The 17,500-nt window shown below is 41.3% G+C and overlaps 3 protein-coding genes across 4 annotated transcripts in view; all 3 read left to right on the plus strand.

The window, feature by feature from the left end:
• The window catches only part of LOC123502611 (formin-1-like), a 1,068-nt gene extending 991 nt beyond the window's left edge, over positions 1 to 77 (plus strand). The window contains exon 2 of the mRNA XM_045251776.1: positions 1 to 77. This exon is cut by the window's left edge and continues 793 nt beyond it. The gene's annotated coding sequence lies outside the window, so the exon portion shown is untranslated.
• A 1,626-nt stretch (positions 78 to 1,703) lies between these two features.
• LOC123502719 lies at positions 1,704 to 3,497 on the plus strand. The gene is made up of 3 exons (XM_045251942.1): positions 1,704 to 1,810; positions 2,612 to 2,662; positions 3,170 to 3,497. The coding sequence occupies exons 1-3, from the start codon at positions 1,714 to 1,716 to the stop codon at positions 3,478 to 3,480; spliced, it is 459 nt and encodes a 152-aa protein (XP_045107877.1). The 5' UTR covers positions 1,704 to 1,713; the 3' UTR covers positions 3,481 to 3,497.
• Positions 3,498 to 5,483: 1,986 nt separating this feature from the next.
• Positions 5,484 to 17,500, plus strand: part of LOC123502771 (macrophage mannose receptor 1-like) — a 26,869-nt gene continuing 14,852 nt past the window's right edge. Inside the window, exons 1-15 of one of the 2 annotated variants that reach the window (XR_006674219.1) lie at positions 5,484 to 5,995; positions 6,899 to 7,081; positions 7,560 to 7,715; positions 7,957 to 8,067; positions 8,359 to 8,547; positions 11,404 to 11,510; positions 11,656 to 11,753; positions 11,991 to 12,116; positions 12,528 to 12,649; positions 13,308 to 13,414; positions 14,176 to 14,246; positions 14,645 to 14,815; positions 15,308 to 15,522; positions 16,394 to 16,520; positions 16,826 to 17,014. Coding sequence is in view for 1 of the 2 variants with exons in the window: in XM_045252022.1 (XP_045107957.1) it covers positions 7,668 to 7,715; positions 7,957 to 8,067; positions 8,359 to 8,547; positions 11,404 to 11,510; positions 11,656 to 11,753; positions 11,991 to 12,116; positions 12,528 to 12,649; positions 13,308 to 13,414; positions 14,176 to 14,246; positions 14,645 to 14,815; positions 15,308 to 15,522; positions 16,394 to 16,520; positions 16,826 to 17,014 (1,681 nt within the window). In the remaining variant the exon portion in view is untranslated. The remainder of the gene's footprint in view (positions 5,996 to 6,898; positions 7,082 to 7,559; positions 7,716 to 7,956; positions 8,068 to 8,358; positions 8,548 to 11,403; positions 11,511 to 11,655; positions 11,754 to 11,990; positions 12,117 to 12,527; positions 12,650 to 13,307; positions 13,415 to 14,175; positions 14,247 to 14,644; positions 14,816 to 15,307; positions 15,523 to 16,393; positions 16,521 to 16,825; positions 17,015 to 17,500) is intronic. The other variant, XM_045252022.1, reaches the window with a different exon arrangement.

The following is a 17,500-nucleotide window of genomic DNA, read 5'->3' on the forward strand; positions in this document are numbered from 1 at the left end:
AGTAAATTATTTTTATCACAGATTACAATATTATACATGTAAATAATAATGTTCATCAAAAAATAGCATTGTAATGAGACGCATATTATTTTCCTTAACAAAATCCAGTATTGCTTATAAGCCCGGAGTTTCTGCCTTGTTTTTTTTTTTTTTTCTTTTTTTACTCCACGTTACAGACAGAGTTAGCGGCTATTATGAAAGCAATACAACATGCACTATCACACGAAAAACACATCACAATACACACTGACTCCCTCGGGGCCATATAGACACTCACGAAGAAACACACAGACGACAACGTACTCCTTATATCATCCATACATACACTAGCACACAACCTCCGTCTCGCGGAACGCCACATCACCCTAAACTGGATACCGAGCCACACCGGGATAAACGGGAATGAGAGAGCTGACCAGGCCACCAAGGAGGGTCTGTTCCTCCCCCAGGTCACAATCCAAATCCCAAAATGCATCTCTCAGGTCAAAGCAACGGCCAAAGCCATTACCAACAAGGAACCGACACAGGAAGTTAATCAAAGAGCAGCAAGAGGATCCCCAAGTGCTATGTGGTACCAAATCACCTCGGAGATGCAAAAGTTACCTGACGCCTTAGCTAGGCACACCAGAACACGCTTACACCGACTTCGGTTAGGATACCAATGTCTAACCGAAATACAAGGCACGCAACACTCATGTGAACACTGCAACACCGACACAGACACGCCATTCATACACTACATAAGAGACTGTCCAAGCACTGCAGCCTAAACAGAACACCAGAATCATGCCCTCACATACTAAAACACACGGATATTGCTCAACTCATCGCCATGGTGAACAACGTCCCGCCACCAAGGTGAAACATCACTCTCACTCCACTCTTAAGCCCTGGCAGTCGTGACCAATAGGTTGTATAGCTGCGGTTTCTGCCTCCGAGCAGTCTCGTCTTGTTAGGCTAGCTGTGGCTCTGCCAGGGCAGAAAAAGCTTAAAACATTTAGCAGTCATATGTGGGCCGCCATCCCAAAGGCGTAAGGGCCCACTCCTTGCCCTCCTTCAAGAGGTGGTAAATCTACATACATACATGCCTTGTTTTATAATAACTTTTATTATTATTGTCATTATTATTTATTTATTTATTTATTTATTTATTTATTTATTATTATTATTATTATTATTATTATTATTATTATTATTATTATTATTATTATTATTATTATTTTTATGGTTGTTGTTGTTGTTGTTGTTGTTGTTGTTGTTGTTGTTATTATTATTATTATTATTATTATTATTATTATTATTATTATTATTATTATTATTATTATTATTATTATTATTATTATTATTATCATTATCATTATTATTATCATTATTATTATTATTATTATTATTATTATTATTATTATTATTATTATTATCATTATAAGTTTTATTATTATTATTATTATTATTATTATTATTATTATTATTATTATTATTATTATTATTATCATTATTATTATTATTATTATTATTATTATTATTATTATTATTATTATTATTATTATTATTATTATTATTATTATTGTTATTATCATCATTATAATCGTTGTTGTTGTTGTTGAGAGAGAGAGAGAGAGAGAGAGAGAGAGAGAGAGAGAGAGAGAGAGAGAGAGAGAGATGTTCCATGCTACGTTGTTTTATTCATCATATTATTCAATTAAACCCAGTGCCATGCAAGGATACCCACACAGTCATGTAAACAGTTGCTCGCCTCTCTTAGTTGAGAGGATGTGGGTTGCAGCACTCCTCCTTGTCAGCCTATTCTCCCGTGAGTGTCGCTCCATCATAAGAAGATGGGATAAATCTTTATTATACAGCCGCATCAGATTCTCAAATACCATGTAGAAGGGTCGGTGACCTTGCCGTAAACGTAGAGAAATTGCGAGGGGAGGGAAGTGTGTACTCTGTTTAACACTCAGGGTGTGGCAGAAATTCAAGATTTTCTAAGTCCAGCGGTGTAAATTTTGAGGTGTTTGGTTAGTTTAGGTTAGGTTTATGTTGGTTAGTCCCAGTGGGGTGTTCGAGGGTCGCTGCCGTCATCTTTTCCGGATAGAGAGGTTATTTTAGAATATTAAGTGGTGGATGGTGGGGTGGTGTGAGGGAGAGGAGGAAACGCGGATGTATTATAAATGATTATCCAACCTGATTACTTAAACCGTTCCATTCATCAACCCCTCTATTTTGAGAGCCAATTCCTTATTTTTTTCTTTAAGCCTAAATTTTTCAAGCTTGAACCAGTTATTTCTTATTCAATCATGGTTACTGATGGTCGTTGGAATTTCGTTTACATCTCCTTTGTTATAACCTTATAGGCATACTCATGTGTTCGTGCACCAGCGCCTTCCTGTTGAGAGTCCTCGTGACAGATTACACTCAAGTGTTTGCCTTTATTATCACTATTCTTATTAATAAATGACTTCCTGCATTTACACTCACAAATCTCTCTCTCTCTCTCTCTCTCTCTCTCTCTCTCTCTCTCTCTCTCTCTCTCTCTCTCTATATATATATATATATATATATATATATATATATATATATATATCTATCTATCTATCTATCTATCTTGCAGATGGCCACGCTTTCCTGAAAGGTTCTCCAGACATCAGGAGTTTCCATCCACGTGAGTCTTTCATCACTTTCTTGCTTCTTGTGATCAAAACCCAGCAAGTATTATTTCTTTCGGTTCATGAGTTTCTTCAGACATGACGGGATACATGGAAGGGTACATGGCAAGGCCAATGTATGCAAAAGTCCAGTTTGTTATGTGAAAAATTAATATGAATTGATTAAAGTTTTACATATTCATGAATATATATATATATATATATATATATATATATATATATATATATATATATATATATATATATATATATATATATATATATATATATATATATATATATATATATATATATATATATATATATATATATATATATATATATATATATATATATATATATATATATATATATGTAGAGAGAGAGAGAGTGTGTGTGTGTGTGTGTGTGTGTGTGTGTGTGTGTGTGTGTGTGTGTGTTGTAGGTCAGAAGTAAACAAAATAATGCCGGATGATTTTCATTTCAACACCACTTTTCATCGGTACGTCCACTGGCGCCATCAGTGCCGCCAGTGTGTCCTGACTCTTTCTCAGGATATCTTCCTGCGCCTGACAGCTGCACCTCCTTCTACGAGTGTCGCGGGGGCGTGGCTAAACGACGAGAGTGTCCCCGTGGTATGCTATACAATGCCATCAGTCCCTCAGCTCGCTCTCCCTGCAATTACTACTCCTACCGTGACGAGTGTGAAAGTCTGATGTCAGCCTCTATGAGTACTCTGCAGGGCAAGGCCATCCCAAGGTTCTGCTTGAGTCTCTTCTCATGGAGTATTATGTATTTACATACACGTCTAATTCTGTACCTATTTGAAAAATAAAGCAAAGGTTATTCAAATTCTGTGTATTGGTGACGTACCCCATATGTTGTGCCATGGATAGTAATGCATGCAAGTTGCGGGTAGTTGTGAAGGATGCATCAGCGCTGTTGTTTTCAAAGACACCATTCAGATTTTGTCTCTGCTGCGCGCACTTTACATGGCTCTGCTGTCCCACTATGAAAAAATTTTGCATATAGTTAGTTTCATAAGGTTATGCGTAAAGCAAAAGAATTGTGTAAACATTCATAGAGGAAGTCGTTTGTTCTAGAGATGCGAGAACTGTTATGGATAACACTTTTATTGATTATTTTTGTGAACAAGTATAGAATACAAAGTATACTATTTGAAGAATTAGCGCAAAACGGTTAAATAAAGCGAGGCGCGCTCATAATCACAACAATTTCGCATGGAGCTCCGTCAGTGTCAGAATCCCAAACTTCCATTGTACTTTCGGGGATTGGTGGCGTATGTTGCAAGGCGGATCGTGTTCGAATCTTTGCCAAACCTAGTTACCCGCTGGGAGATGCAGCGTTCTCCCGTTAACCCTAGCGGTGCCATATGACCGAAGCTGTTGCAGCGCCTAATGGAATATTTTCCACTCTATCCATTGTACTTTTTCATACCAGGAGACAGCAGGGTGGTGGTGTAGGGCAGTGCAAATGTATCAAACTAGGGAGAGTTTCATGATACATTTGCTGAGTTCTTTGAGATGTTACATTGGAAAACAAACATGTCAAGCCTGGTCATGAATAGCCATTCGATTGTACACTACCATGTCTTGCCTTCACGTATTCATTTTATATAAATCTTCATTGTACCTTAAATGCTCATTAAAAATTGGAGAAATGTGAAACGTATTACCTATCCTCATTAAGGTGCTGATTCTTGTATATATTAAATGGGTAAGGGGGAAAGAGAGGGAGATTCTATGATTCTTTGTGTGGTAGTTGTAAGCAAGCATTATTAAACTTAACACCATGAAAATTTTTATGCAAATAAATACAGACTTATTATCAAAAAATTAAGAATAGTTATCCAAATTATATAGATTACATTATATTGTCATTAAGACAAGTTTCACATAAACCAACCACATCAATTACAACACCAGATGGATTTACACATTGATCAAAGAAAGACTCCAAGTCCTGAGGAACACTACTTATGTTGTAAGAAAGTAACTTTAGATAGTTGCTTGGCAAATTATGACGTATGTCCTCAGCACAGAAAACATAATCACATTGAGGTTGAAGTACTATTTGCTCATTTAGATGATCAACACTATGATTGGTGTAACCAAAATCATTATTACTATACACCAAAGAATTCATTACACTTAATGGGTACTTATGGTTCTCATTTTCAGTAACATTAATGAATTCAGTATTATTTAGAATGGAAAAAAGAAAATATTGTTTAATGACCATGAACTAAAATCATAAACATATCTTTACCCTTAGTAGCATCTGAACAACTACACTACTTCTTTGTAGACCTCCTTAGAATGTTCTTAGGATTACGCTGGGATGAGGCTATAGGAGTAGCGGGAGACTGAGGGCGAGCACCAGTCAGGCTCGCAGGTGGTAGGGAGAGAGAGAGAGAGAGAGAGAGAGAGAGAGAGAGAGAGAGAGAAACTCTGGGCAGCTGCTCTGTTCTCACACCTGGCCGGAAGCAGGCAAAATATCTTCACGAGGCAGATGATGTGAGGGAGACGGGGTCCTCTGTGACGTCGTGTAATCATTACCTGTCATGATGATACTCTTCAAATTTACTTAATACAAAAAATAAATAAGAATAAAAAATCACCCATAAGCGTCACAGTTCACAATTGTCTGTTCCGTGGCAGCCGACTATATCAAACACAGTACTCATGTCCTTGCTCCCCTTCCCTCATCCCATCCGCTGGTCCCTAAGCCGTCATCTCCTCCTCTTCCCTCCCCTTGTACCCGCACTTCCCTTCCCCACCTCCTCCTGGTCTCCTATTACTCGCCCTTTCTCCTCTTCTACTCCTCATATAGGTTGCCTTCCTCACTGGTTCCCTTCCTCGCTTCCCTCTCTCCGCGCCAGTGTCCTTCCTGCTAATTCTCCTCACCAGACGACGCTCTCCGACTCCCTCATTTCAGTGCAACATAGTGAAGTGGTCGCTTGTGTTTGGTCCAGGACGAGGAAACGCTCAATAAAAACATTCTTGTGTCTGGCCATCTGTTGGCGGACGGCCCTTACATGCATTGTGTGGCGTTGAAGGTCAGATGAATTACCAAGTGAAGAAAGAACCTAAAGTGAACGTTATAAGACATTTTGTTTCTTTTTAGGTGCTGGAAAACACGAATAAAAAATGAAGACCGCAAGGTATGAGAAAGATGAATAATGCAACACGTCAAGTCGTCATCTGAGTGATCAGTTTCCTGGTACTGTGCTTCTAGTTTTCTCCTGCGGGTTTGTTAAGGAGGAAGCGAGGACATCATGAAGACACACCTGTGCCTCCTGACTCTCGTGGCCCTCGTGCTGAGCGAAGGTGAGATGCCTGCGTGGTGGCTTACCCTGCACACACACACACACACACACACACACACACACACACACACACACACACACACACTGGTAACCAGATTGTTGTTGTTGTTGTTGTTGTTGTTGTTGTTGTTGTTGTTGAGGCTGTTGTTTTTCATGATGTTGATGATGGTGTTGTTGTTCTTGTTGTTAATGTGGTGGTGATGATGATAATAGTGGTAGTTGCAGTTGTAATAGTTGTAGTAACAGTTGCAGTAGTAGTAGTAGTAGTAGTAGTAGTAGTAGTAGTAGTAGTAGTAGTAGTAGTAGTAGTAGTAGCAGTAGTCAACTTCTTCCTCTGCCCTCCACTTCCCCTCTTTCCGTCCCTCTTCCCCATCCCCAGGCTTCTCATTCCTCTCTCACTTCCTCACACACACACACACACACACACACACACACACACACACACGGCCCGGTAGCTCAGTGGTTAGAGCGCTGGCTTCATAAGCCAGGAATCGAACCCCAGAGGACTGGGGTTCGATTCCCCAGCCGGGTGGAGATATTTGGGTGTGTCTCCTTTCACGTGTAGCCCCTGTTCACCTAGCAGTGAGTAGGTACGGGATGTAAATCGAGGAGTTGTGACCTTGTTGTCCCGGTGTGTGGTGTGTGCCTGGTCTCAGGCCTAACCGAAGATCGGAAATAATGAGCTCTGAGTTCGTTCCGTAGGGTAACGTCTGGCTGTCTCGTCAGAGACTGCAGCAGATCAAACAAACAGTGAATTACACACACACACACACACACACACACACACACACACACACACTACGGCCCGCCAAATCCCTTAAATTCTTCTCCACTCACTGTCACGTCCTGCATCATCAAGCATAGCGTCATCATGGGTATCATGGGTCACTCACTCCCTTGACAGGGCGGCGAGTCGAGGCCTCTGAGTGTGAGGATGACTGGCGTGTGTTGGACGGTCACTGCTATCGTGTATGGGACGTACGCGCCTCTCACTCCCTGGCCACAGCTACCTGTCGGGCCCACGCGGCACACCTGGCCTCCGTGCACACGAAAAGAGAGAACGACTTCCTCCTGTCGTTATTGGAAGGTGAGAAATGACAAAAGAGGGGAGATAGGTAGTCTTTGCGTCTTTCGGTTACTCGATAGTGAAAAGTTACAGAAAAGAGGAGAACAATGTAGGTTTGTATTGATAAGCGTTTTTGTGTCTTTCAGTGGTAGTTGTTAGGGTTTTCAAATATTTCATTATGATTAAAGTGGTAAAGATACTCATTAGAACCCGACTTATTACTAGTGTTGTCTCTACAAATAGTGGTCATGAGAATACAATGAGAATCAAAATACAAGCTCTTTAATTTTCTCCTATACATTTAATAGATTTTAGAGGTATAATCAAGGTTTTTAATGTTTTCCTATGATTCATCTAGGAAGAATTATAATTACAACCAGACTCATCATCAATGTAGGCTTTACAGACAGTTCTCATGACAGTACAATGTTTCAAAATACGATCTTTTAGTTTCGTAAAGAATGCAGAATCCTGAGGCTTTTATTCCTTGCGTACGAAGGCGCTGACGGGATGTGGCTGGGCCTGACGGCGGAGGAGGTCAACGAAGAGGCTGGCGGATGGTCGTGGCTCGCGACTCTGCTTGGAAAGAGGTCATGGCAATGGACGGATGGTTCCCCACTCACTTATACCAGCTGGGCGACACCTAACAACCCTCGTGAGTGGAGAGAGAGAGAGAGAGAGAGAGAGAGAGAGAGAGAGAGAGGGGGGCATTTTATGTAAACATCCTAATTAGTTGTGCAAGATTCCTGAGTCACTTTAGTCTCTCTCTCTCTCTCTCTCTCTCTCTCTCTCTCTTAGCATCAAATCACCCATCGTTTATTGGTTAAGAATTTGTTGTGAAATAACAACAAGAACGATAATAAAGTTTTTTCTTCTGTCATTCCTTTTCCCCCAAGCCGAATCCTCTTTGCTGCGTCAGCCTGGACAATCGTACCGCCCTCTGGCTGCGCACTAGTTGTCATCATCTACTGGAGTTTGTCTGCAAGAAGTCCTGCTTCCAGTGTCAGGTGCGCTCTCATAACATTGTCAGACGCTAGTACAAAATATAACATAATACAATGAAGTCGAGTGTGGCAATGGGTGTTTTTCCTGCCCCATTTAGCCAGTCAGTCAATTAGTTACTATGTCATCTACCCATTCAACTTTTTATCCTTCTGTTTCTGTACATTGCCACTTTCTCATTATCCCATTCATACTTTTATTCACTCATTCACCATGTATAAATCACTGATATGGCGTGTGTGTGTGTGTGTGTGTGTGTGTGTGTGTGTGTGTGTGTGTGTGTGTGTCTCCTTCAGCCAGAGCCTCCTGTCAATCTTCTCGCTGGCGACGCAGATGACTTAGGTTCTGGAGACGCAATGAAAGTTCAGCTTCAGCATCGCTCCTTCCGACAACCCGAGGGTCTGTCCTTAGCAGCTCCGGAAGGTGAGGTAACACAGGACACACGAGCTACACCTCGCCCCGCCACCAACCCTGCGTGTGATGAGGTGAGGAAGAAAAGTATTGTCTGTTTTGAATAGCTGCAGTTTGTATTTCTGATTTTTTTTGTTTGGATAAATGCTTCTTTATGTTCCTCTTCTCTGGATGTAGGTGTTTTTTTTTTTTTTCATATGTAGGTTATGTTTCATAAAAATCTGCCCATCTTTTCGATTTTGATGAATGAAAATGAAAGATGAACCAGTTTTTATTTCATTTTTTTCTGAAAAGATGTTAAAATGGCAGGCAGTTAGGTAGAGAGCAGAACACGTTCCTGGTGCATGCGTAGACAGATAGACAGATCCACAGCCCTTTAACTAGCTTGTCACGGAGCACTCTTTCGCAGGCTGTTCTGTAATCAATGAATACTATGTATAACTTTGTTCTTTTCAAATACGTAACGTCATCTTTAAAGGCAGTTGGCGTCTCTTAGACAGGCTGGCAACTCTGAGGCAAGTCTTTAGAAACACTGCTCTCACTGCGATTGTTTTTAAGGGCACAATATAATTGATCGGGTTTTTCAGTGTGTTCCTTATTTTAATATTGTAAAAATGGTATCAATTTGTCACTAAAATTATATAAACAATCTTAAAAACCCACGTCATTTTACCATGAGTATTGAAGAATCATTGTAAGGAAGCAAAACGTTTCTGAATATTCTCCTCAGAGTCGCCAGTCTTTATATAGGAGATGCCAACTGGTGCCAGAAGTCCCAAAGAGTGAGAGCCAGGGGTCTAGGGGGCACAGCACCAGGTCAGGTCCAGGGCGACAGCCTGGTGGAGGGGAATGTAAGGGGCGAAGGCCTCCCAGAAAATTAGGGATTTTAGGTTTCCAATTAGAAACTGAAGGAAAGCGGACGTTTTATAATGCGGAAAATTCAATTTCACAATTTCTGTCGAAAAATATTATGTTAAAAGAATATTTGGGAAATATTTGCAAATATTTGAGTGAGTTTTTAGATGCGATTCGTGCATGATTGAGATGGAGGTAAAATACGTGAGTCTCAAGCTTGATGGGTGAGAGTTGATAAGTTTGTATTCGTCGTGAATGGTAAGCGTAATAGAAAGACGCCAACATTTAGGATTTAAGTGTGCGGGGGTAGGAAGAGGGAAAGATGACGCGTCTTGGAGTAGTGAGGCGCACACACACACACACACACACACACACACCACGATGGCATGAGCTCATATGACCATCAATTAAGTCTTCTGAAGTACGGCACGGCAGCGTTTCCCAGACCCGCGCCCACTCCACGCTTCCATTCCCACGCCCCCACGACCTCAGCTGCGATGCGGGATGGGGGCGGGAGAGAGCGAGAGTAGGGAACGGAGCCTCATTGACTCACAGCCTCGATTCCCCTTATCACTACTGGCATCTGTTCCTTCTAATCTAAGAGAGAGAGAGAGAGAGAGAGAGAGAGAGAGTACTTTTATTCATAGCGCGTTTACAAATTAGTGAATGAGTCTAGGTAATTCCCAGAATGCAGGCTTTTCACGATGCATGATAATACATACGAGTACATCACAATGTTAACACGAGCACTGTATACAATAGGATGGTGGTGCGTGCGTGTAGTGTTCACATTAACATATAGCACAAAAATGGGACGTGCGTTCACACACTGGGAATACTGTGAGAAAATGTTCAACGTCCATTGTGGGGAAAGGTACAGGGCATTGTTGTCTCTGGGTATTGACAGTCCTGCAAATAATATTGAAGTGTGTGCCCCCGGAAAGCTGCACAGAGGCGGCAACGTTTGCTCAGCTCCCAGGAGGCAAGACGTCACCACCTTACACCGCGGGCAGGGGTGACGGCGGGGCTGGGCAGTCTGTCGCCACGGTGTTAAGCCACTAGATGCTGAAAACTTGTTCTTTATTATGTAATCATGTATTTGCCTAAATGAACATTATGAAAACAAGGCCAAAGAGAGAGAGAGAGAGAGAGAGAGAGAGAGAGAGAGAGAGAGAGAGAGTTTTTTCGGTAATTGAACATGTTTATTATATAATGAGAGCGTTTATAAACTTAAAGGCTTAGATGAATTAGTCTACACTTTACATATACTGGCATCTTCATCCTTATCATCGTCATCATCATCATCATCATCATCATCAGCTTCTATGGTCAGATAAAGGCCTTCCCAACCTTCTCCACTCATCTTTGGATTTTTCTTTCATTTGATGATTTTTTTTTATTTATCTATTTTGATTATCTATTCATTTATTTTTTTTTTTTTATCTTTATCTTGTCCCTCCGCATAGTTCTCTGCCTTGCCTCCTTTCGCCATCTCCTGGCCGATGTTCCGTTTTCCCTCAGAGTTACCGTGCATCTGTTTGTCTCCGGCCTCGCCCGGCACGTGTCAACATCTTTATTTAGTCTTTTGTATTTATCTAATCAAGTTTAGTGCGTTCCCAGCCCTGTTGCCACTTTTCTTAGGCAACACCGCGCAGCAAATACGCACTAATAAGCCTCGTCATGTTAAGAGTAATGAAGGAAAATTGCATCCTTTCTGCCTCAGTGCAAATACTACATTACCATCTCACTTACAAGCGGCGCCTTATGATCTCGTTGTTGCGGCGTTAAAATTCACTCACTCCGGATAAGACAAGAAATGAGTTCAAGTTTGATGAAGTTAGATTTAAAAAGGAGATAGGAAGAAACTGGTTCTCAAAAACAGTAGTATATCAACAAAATGGACTCGGTAATCAGGTTGTCAATGGTGAGTCATTAGCGAGCTTCGAATAGACTTCATATATTTATGGAGGGGTCAGGTGGACATAGGTAGGCATGTTTCACACAGGAACTGCCGCGTGTAGGCCTATCGGCTTCTCGCAGCTTCCCTTGTTTTCATGTGTTTTTATGCTCTGAAGGCGTGCGGAAAGAGCTTCTACCGGCTATCCACGACTCCAAAGGCATGGCGGGAGGCGCAGGAGGACTGCCTGGCTGGGGACGGGCGTGTTGCGGTAGTGGTGAACAGGTTAGTCAGAGAGAGAAAAAGACCATTTGCCTTCTTTCATTCCTATACATATAACACTGGAATATTTCTTGTGACTCATAATCCTTTCTAACTGTGTTACTAAGAGTGTTACGTGAACTACTGCTCTCCCCTTTTCCTCTCACAGCGTGCCCCCTAAGCTGGCGTCAAGATTGGCTGCACTGGGGTCTCCCCTGTGGGTGGGGAGCCGTGCCTCAGACGCTGTACTGATGCGCCCTAGACCAGGTGAACTGATGACGTGTGTTATCATCTATTTAGTTTTATTTTCCGTCTCGCTAGATTTTGATTTGTTTATCATATTAGCTCTATTTTGTCAAATAATTCACTTATTTACCATTCTATCTATACATATTAATTCTATTATGTATCTTTACACGTCTGTCTCTTCATCTGTCTGTCAGCGTGTATTGTTGTTGAAGATCACTTGATCACGTCCTACATTATTATTGGCGGTGCTTCCAGCCATTACCCTTTCTGGAGTCCTCCCGACACGAGCAAGACGGAGGCATCGCGGTCCCTGCCGCGTGGCTGTGCCAGGGTCTGGCCGCCCCTCTACTGTTGGTTGCCGCCGCCGCTACCACTACCTGTGTAAGCACCACTCACGCCACGTTATTCTTTTTTTTTTTTTTCGTATTGGTGTATGAAGTGGGCGGAGGGAGAGGAGACTACATGCAGGTTAAATACTTCTCTTTTTTTAAGATTTGGTAATGGTAGGTAAGATTTGATAAGATCCGACTCGTTTATGAATGGATCTCATCAAGACCACTCAATTAGGGAAGTTAAGTTATTTTCACTAATATAATCTAATACAACCTAACCGTTAGGATGTATTACAATACATAAGTGAAAATAACCTAACTTTCCTAATTGAGTAGTCTTGATGAGATTCTTTTATTCATTTTTTTTTTCTGGCAAAAAAAGAAAATGTAATGAGAAAACATTGTGACCAGTGTACTTATGGAGTAAGAATCTATTGTTTTGTTTTGATATTTGTCACAGGTGAATACTTGCATCGTCAGGATGACCGGCCCTCGCCTCCAGCCTCTATCCTCGCCGGGCCCACCAAACCCCGGTCCCCCTGTACCGCGGGCTGGTACCCTTCTGGCGGAAGCTGCTACCGGGTGAGTGACGCACGCCCACCTTACTTCGTTTTACCTACCAACACCCACTCTGAGTAACATTATAATACACCATCGGATATTGTCCCTTCCTCTTGTGATGCCTTTATGACACACCAATTACCCTTACACGATCTATCTGCCTGTCTTTCTAGATCTAATTATGTCTCTCTGTCTGTTTGTTTGCCTGTCTGCTTTTCTTTCTATTTATCTATTTAGATTTCTGTCCGTCTGCCTATCTATCTCTATCTATCTATCTGTCTATCTGTATGTCTACTTTTTCATCTACGAGCATATTTTTGCTTATTAAGTGTTAACAACCCTTCATCATCTCTATCCCAGGGTTCACTCCAAACCAAAGCAATGAAACTGCTTCGATCTTAATAAAACTCTGCTCAGTATTTGTTTTAAAATTTTCCGCGTCTTATCTCGACAACTTCTGACAAGTTCCTAGGGCTTTAAAGAGTGTTTTCACCATCCTAGCAAGAATTCATCAAGTATTTTGTATTGTTTATGAGGAAAACAATACGATATATATCCTTTCTGGCTTGGAAAATACTCCTGATGAGGGAACATAGCGTTTGAAAATACGGGCTTCTGAGCTAAGGCATGAGCGCCCTCAGGAACACCCCTCATATCCCATACGGCGGCTCTCCCTCAGACCTTCTCGACGTGGAAGACGTGGGCGGCGGCGGAGGAAACCTGCGTGAGTCACGGAGGGCACCTAGCGAGTGTTGGCAGCCCCTCAGAACACCAAGCCCTCCTCAGGTGAGTCACGCTTGCTGTGCTGCTTAGGCCAGGGAAAGAGATTCAGGAAAATTCATTATTTGGTATTTAATGTTTGTGACACTTCAAACTTTTCCGTAGAAGTGCAGTTCTCCTCCACTTCTACGCTCGTCATCCAGTATTGCCTGAGTAAATCATTTGTTGTGAACCGTCTGCTTCGACTCGTATCCGAAAGAAATCTTACCAGCCCAAGCACCAATTCCTTTAATCATCTTCAGCTTACTCTCCAATCCCTACAGCCACCTTCAGCTTATTTCTTATTGTTTCGCCAACCCCTTCAATCACCTCCAGCTTACTCATACTGACTCATTAATCCTTTCAGTCACCTCCAGCGGAGGAGGGGGAATTTCAAGTAAATACAAGTAATTACTGTAGCTCATTCATTAATGTCTACTTGATACATACTGTAGAAAGAAAATTCTTTGTACATCACTAAGCTAACGTAACCTAACCTAACTTAATAAGAGTAGTTTTACATAATACGTAGACACGATGATAAGTAAATGAAAAAACAAAATTATATATATATATATATATATATATATATATATATATATATATATATATATATATATATATATATATATATATATATATATATATATATATATTGAATAAATCAAAAGTATAACAACCTTTCAGTGACTTATTGTCTTGGTGTTTGAATCATAAACTATTTCATTAATTGACTGGTAGATTGATTGACTGATTCATTCATTCATTCATTCATTTTTTCCCTGCAGCCTGTCCTTGGGCAGCGAGGTGACCAGTCCTGTGTGGATCGGTTTGCGCCGCGCAGAAGGAGGCGCTGACGGTGAGAGTTTTATGCTGATGTGTAGCCCATTGCACGCCGAGTGGTACTGTTTCTGAATGATGATGCTAATGTTATTGAGAATGATTTTAGGAAAACTTTCCGCTAGCGTACTTTTAGGGAAACTTTTCATTAGCACTATCAGTGTGCCCTTTGAAGTCCACCAGTCACACTCGTCCCCTCAAAAAAATTATTTTGACAGTTATTTATGGAGAGCCTCGTCCCTTCAGTATATTGAAATATAGTACCAGCTAAGTGCCCTCTTCTAAAAAATGTTTCAAAGCTGATAATGATGATGATAATAATAATACAAATAATAATAGTGATAATAATAATAGTAATAACAACAACAACATTACGAACTATAATAAGTTGAGTAAGAAATGCTTGGCGTCACTCAGCATTCGAGTGGGTGGATGGCACGCCCTTCCACCCTAACCTGGGCTGGGAGCGAAGCCAGCCTGACCACCACCTGGGGCGGGAGTGGTGCGGGGCCGCCAGCCTGCCTGGGTTTGCCCTGCAAGACGCCGTGTGCCTCACCGTCATGCCCTTCGTATGTGAGGCAGCCTATGGTGAGACTATTGTCCAGTCATTATTTGTTTCGTTTTTCTAGTCAAATTTAGTTTCTCTCTCTCTCTCTCTCTCTCTCTCTCTCTCTCTCTCTCTCTCTCTCTCTCTCAACGACGTTCAAGACAATGTTTACAATATAACACACACACACACACACACACACACACACAGCTCAGTGGTTAGAGCGCTGGCTTCACAAGCCAGAGGACCGGGGTTCGATTCCCCGGCCGGGTGGAGATATTTGGGTGTGTCTCTTTTCACGTGTAGCCCCTGTTCACCTAGCAGTGAGTAGGTACGCGATGTAAATCGAGGAGTTGTGACCTTGTTGTCCCGGTGTGTGCCTGAACTCAGGCATATCCGAAGATCGGAAATAATGAGCTCTGAGCTCGTTCCGTAAGGTAACGTCTGGCTGTCTCGTCAGAGACTGCAGCAGATCAAACAGTGAAACACACACACACACACACACACACACACAAGGTTCGCATTCTTTTCAGGCATGTCACGAAATCCACTGCCTCCCCCACCCGCCTTACCTGACCAGACGTGTGAAGGTGACCCCGCTTGGTTGCGACTCGGGGACCACTGTTACAGGCTGGTGGGCGTCGAGGACCAACAGCCATGGGGGGAGTCCAACAAAAGGTGTCTTGAGGAGGGTGCTATCCTAGCCTCTGTACATTCGCTGGAGGAGAACTACTGGCTGCAGGCGAAGGTGAGTAGAAGTGACTGGATGGATGGATAGATAGGATGACGTGTGGTGGAGAAAACCAAGGGTAAAGCAGGACGTCTATGTTATAAGATAAATAAAGACCACCTATCTGTGTTTTCTCTTCTGCATCATCCTGTGTTTGCTCACCACCTTATTCCACTCGTTTGTCAAATCTAGATAGATGAATTGTTTGATTGACTGACATGGAGCACCAGCAGATTGACTAACCATGGAATTAATAGATAGATTGGCAAATACTAATTAAGATAAAGATTGAATTGTAAATGTAGATATAATAAATGGATTGTTGGACAGATACAGTGATGGATTAAGAGAGTGATTGACAGAGGACAGGTTGAGTGGCTGGGCATAAATAATTAAATCAATATTTGTAGATATATAGATAGATAGCCAGACAGACAAAAACGTAGGTAGAGAAGAATAGATAAAAAGACAGACAGATAGAGAGACAGGCACAAATAGTTAGATGGATAGATAGACAGACAGACTGACACAGATATGTAAATAGATAGGTAGATACAGAGAGAGGTAGGTATAGATATATAGATACGATAGATAGAAAGACATACACAGATAGGTATAGACAGACAGACAAACAGAGAGACAGACAAACTGACAGACAGACAGACAGACGGATATATACATAGATAAATATGTCAACAAACTAACAATTACTAACCTGTTTGTGTAGCTGACAAGCACAGATATAGAGACGTAACTACGAGTATGCAAGCAAATTGACAAGTTAAAGTGACAAGGGAAGCATAGATTCTTACCTAATCGAGAGGAACATAACGCATATCTTCCCACATATCACTCGTCTACTGCGTCTCATCACCTTGCGGGCTCTCAGTTGCTCAGGCTGAGTGTGGAGGCGGTGTGGGTCGGCGGGCGCATACGGAAGGAGGAGTATCGCTGGCTTGACCACACGCCATTCAACTTTACGAACTGGGCACCTGGTGAACCAAACAATGTCCATGGTGTGTATCTACCTCACCGTGTTCATCATTGTATTTGCTCTTCTATAACGGGCCTGGTTTTCATTCATCCCATGTTTTCCATAAATTTACCTGATCTTTTAAAGTTACCTAATGATTCAGTACAACATAACTTGCTAATTACTGAGTACATATGTCTTTACCTGAGTGGCGTGTCATATAACCAGACCAGTTATCCCCCCCTGCCTTTCATTTTAAGTCTTGTGAATGAGAAGTGAGAATCTACATGTTGCACTCTACGATCTTGTCTATTAACACTACATCGCTCTTCCCAACACGCCAAGCAGACCAGGAGGATTGTCTCGCCCTCTACACGCGCCGCCAAGGTTACTGGAACGACCAGAACTGTGGCTTCCCTGCAGGACGGGTGTGTAAGAGGCCCCTGGGGAGTAGCCAACGCCCCAAGCTCTCCATTCCCGCCCCGACACCCGCTGCTTCCTCAAGCCACTGTCCCCGAGGATGGACCACCGCCCAGGGTTAGTGGGTTGGCTCTTTCATTTTTTGTTCTTTTTCTTTCTTTTCCTTCTGATTATCGTTGTTATTGTTATCTTAATTATTATTGTTATTATTATTAATATTATTACTATTATTATTATTATTATTATTATTATTATTATCATTATTATCATCATCATCCTTATCATTATTATTATTGTCATCATTATTATTATTATCATCATCATCATTATTATCATCATCATCATCATCATTATTATTATTATCATTATTATTATCATCATCATCATCATCATTATTATGATTATCATCATCATTATTATTATTATCATTATTATTATTATCATCATCATCATCATGACATCATCATTATTATAATAATAATAATAATAATGATGATGATGATAATGATGATGATAATGATCATCATCAATGATCATCATCAATGATCATCATGATGATGATGATGATGATGATCATCATCATCATCATCATCACCATTATTA

The sequence above is a fragment of the Portunus trituberculatus genome, chromosome 12 (assembly GCF_017591435.1).
Source record: "Portunus trituberculatus isolate SZX2019 chromosome 12, ASM1759143v1, whole genome shotgun sequence".
NCBI classification, from domain to species: Eukaryota; Metazoa; Arthropoda; class Malacostraca; order Decapoda; family Portunidae; genus Portunus; species Portunus trituberculatus.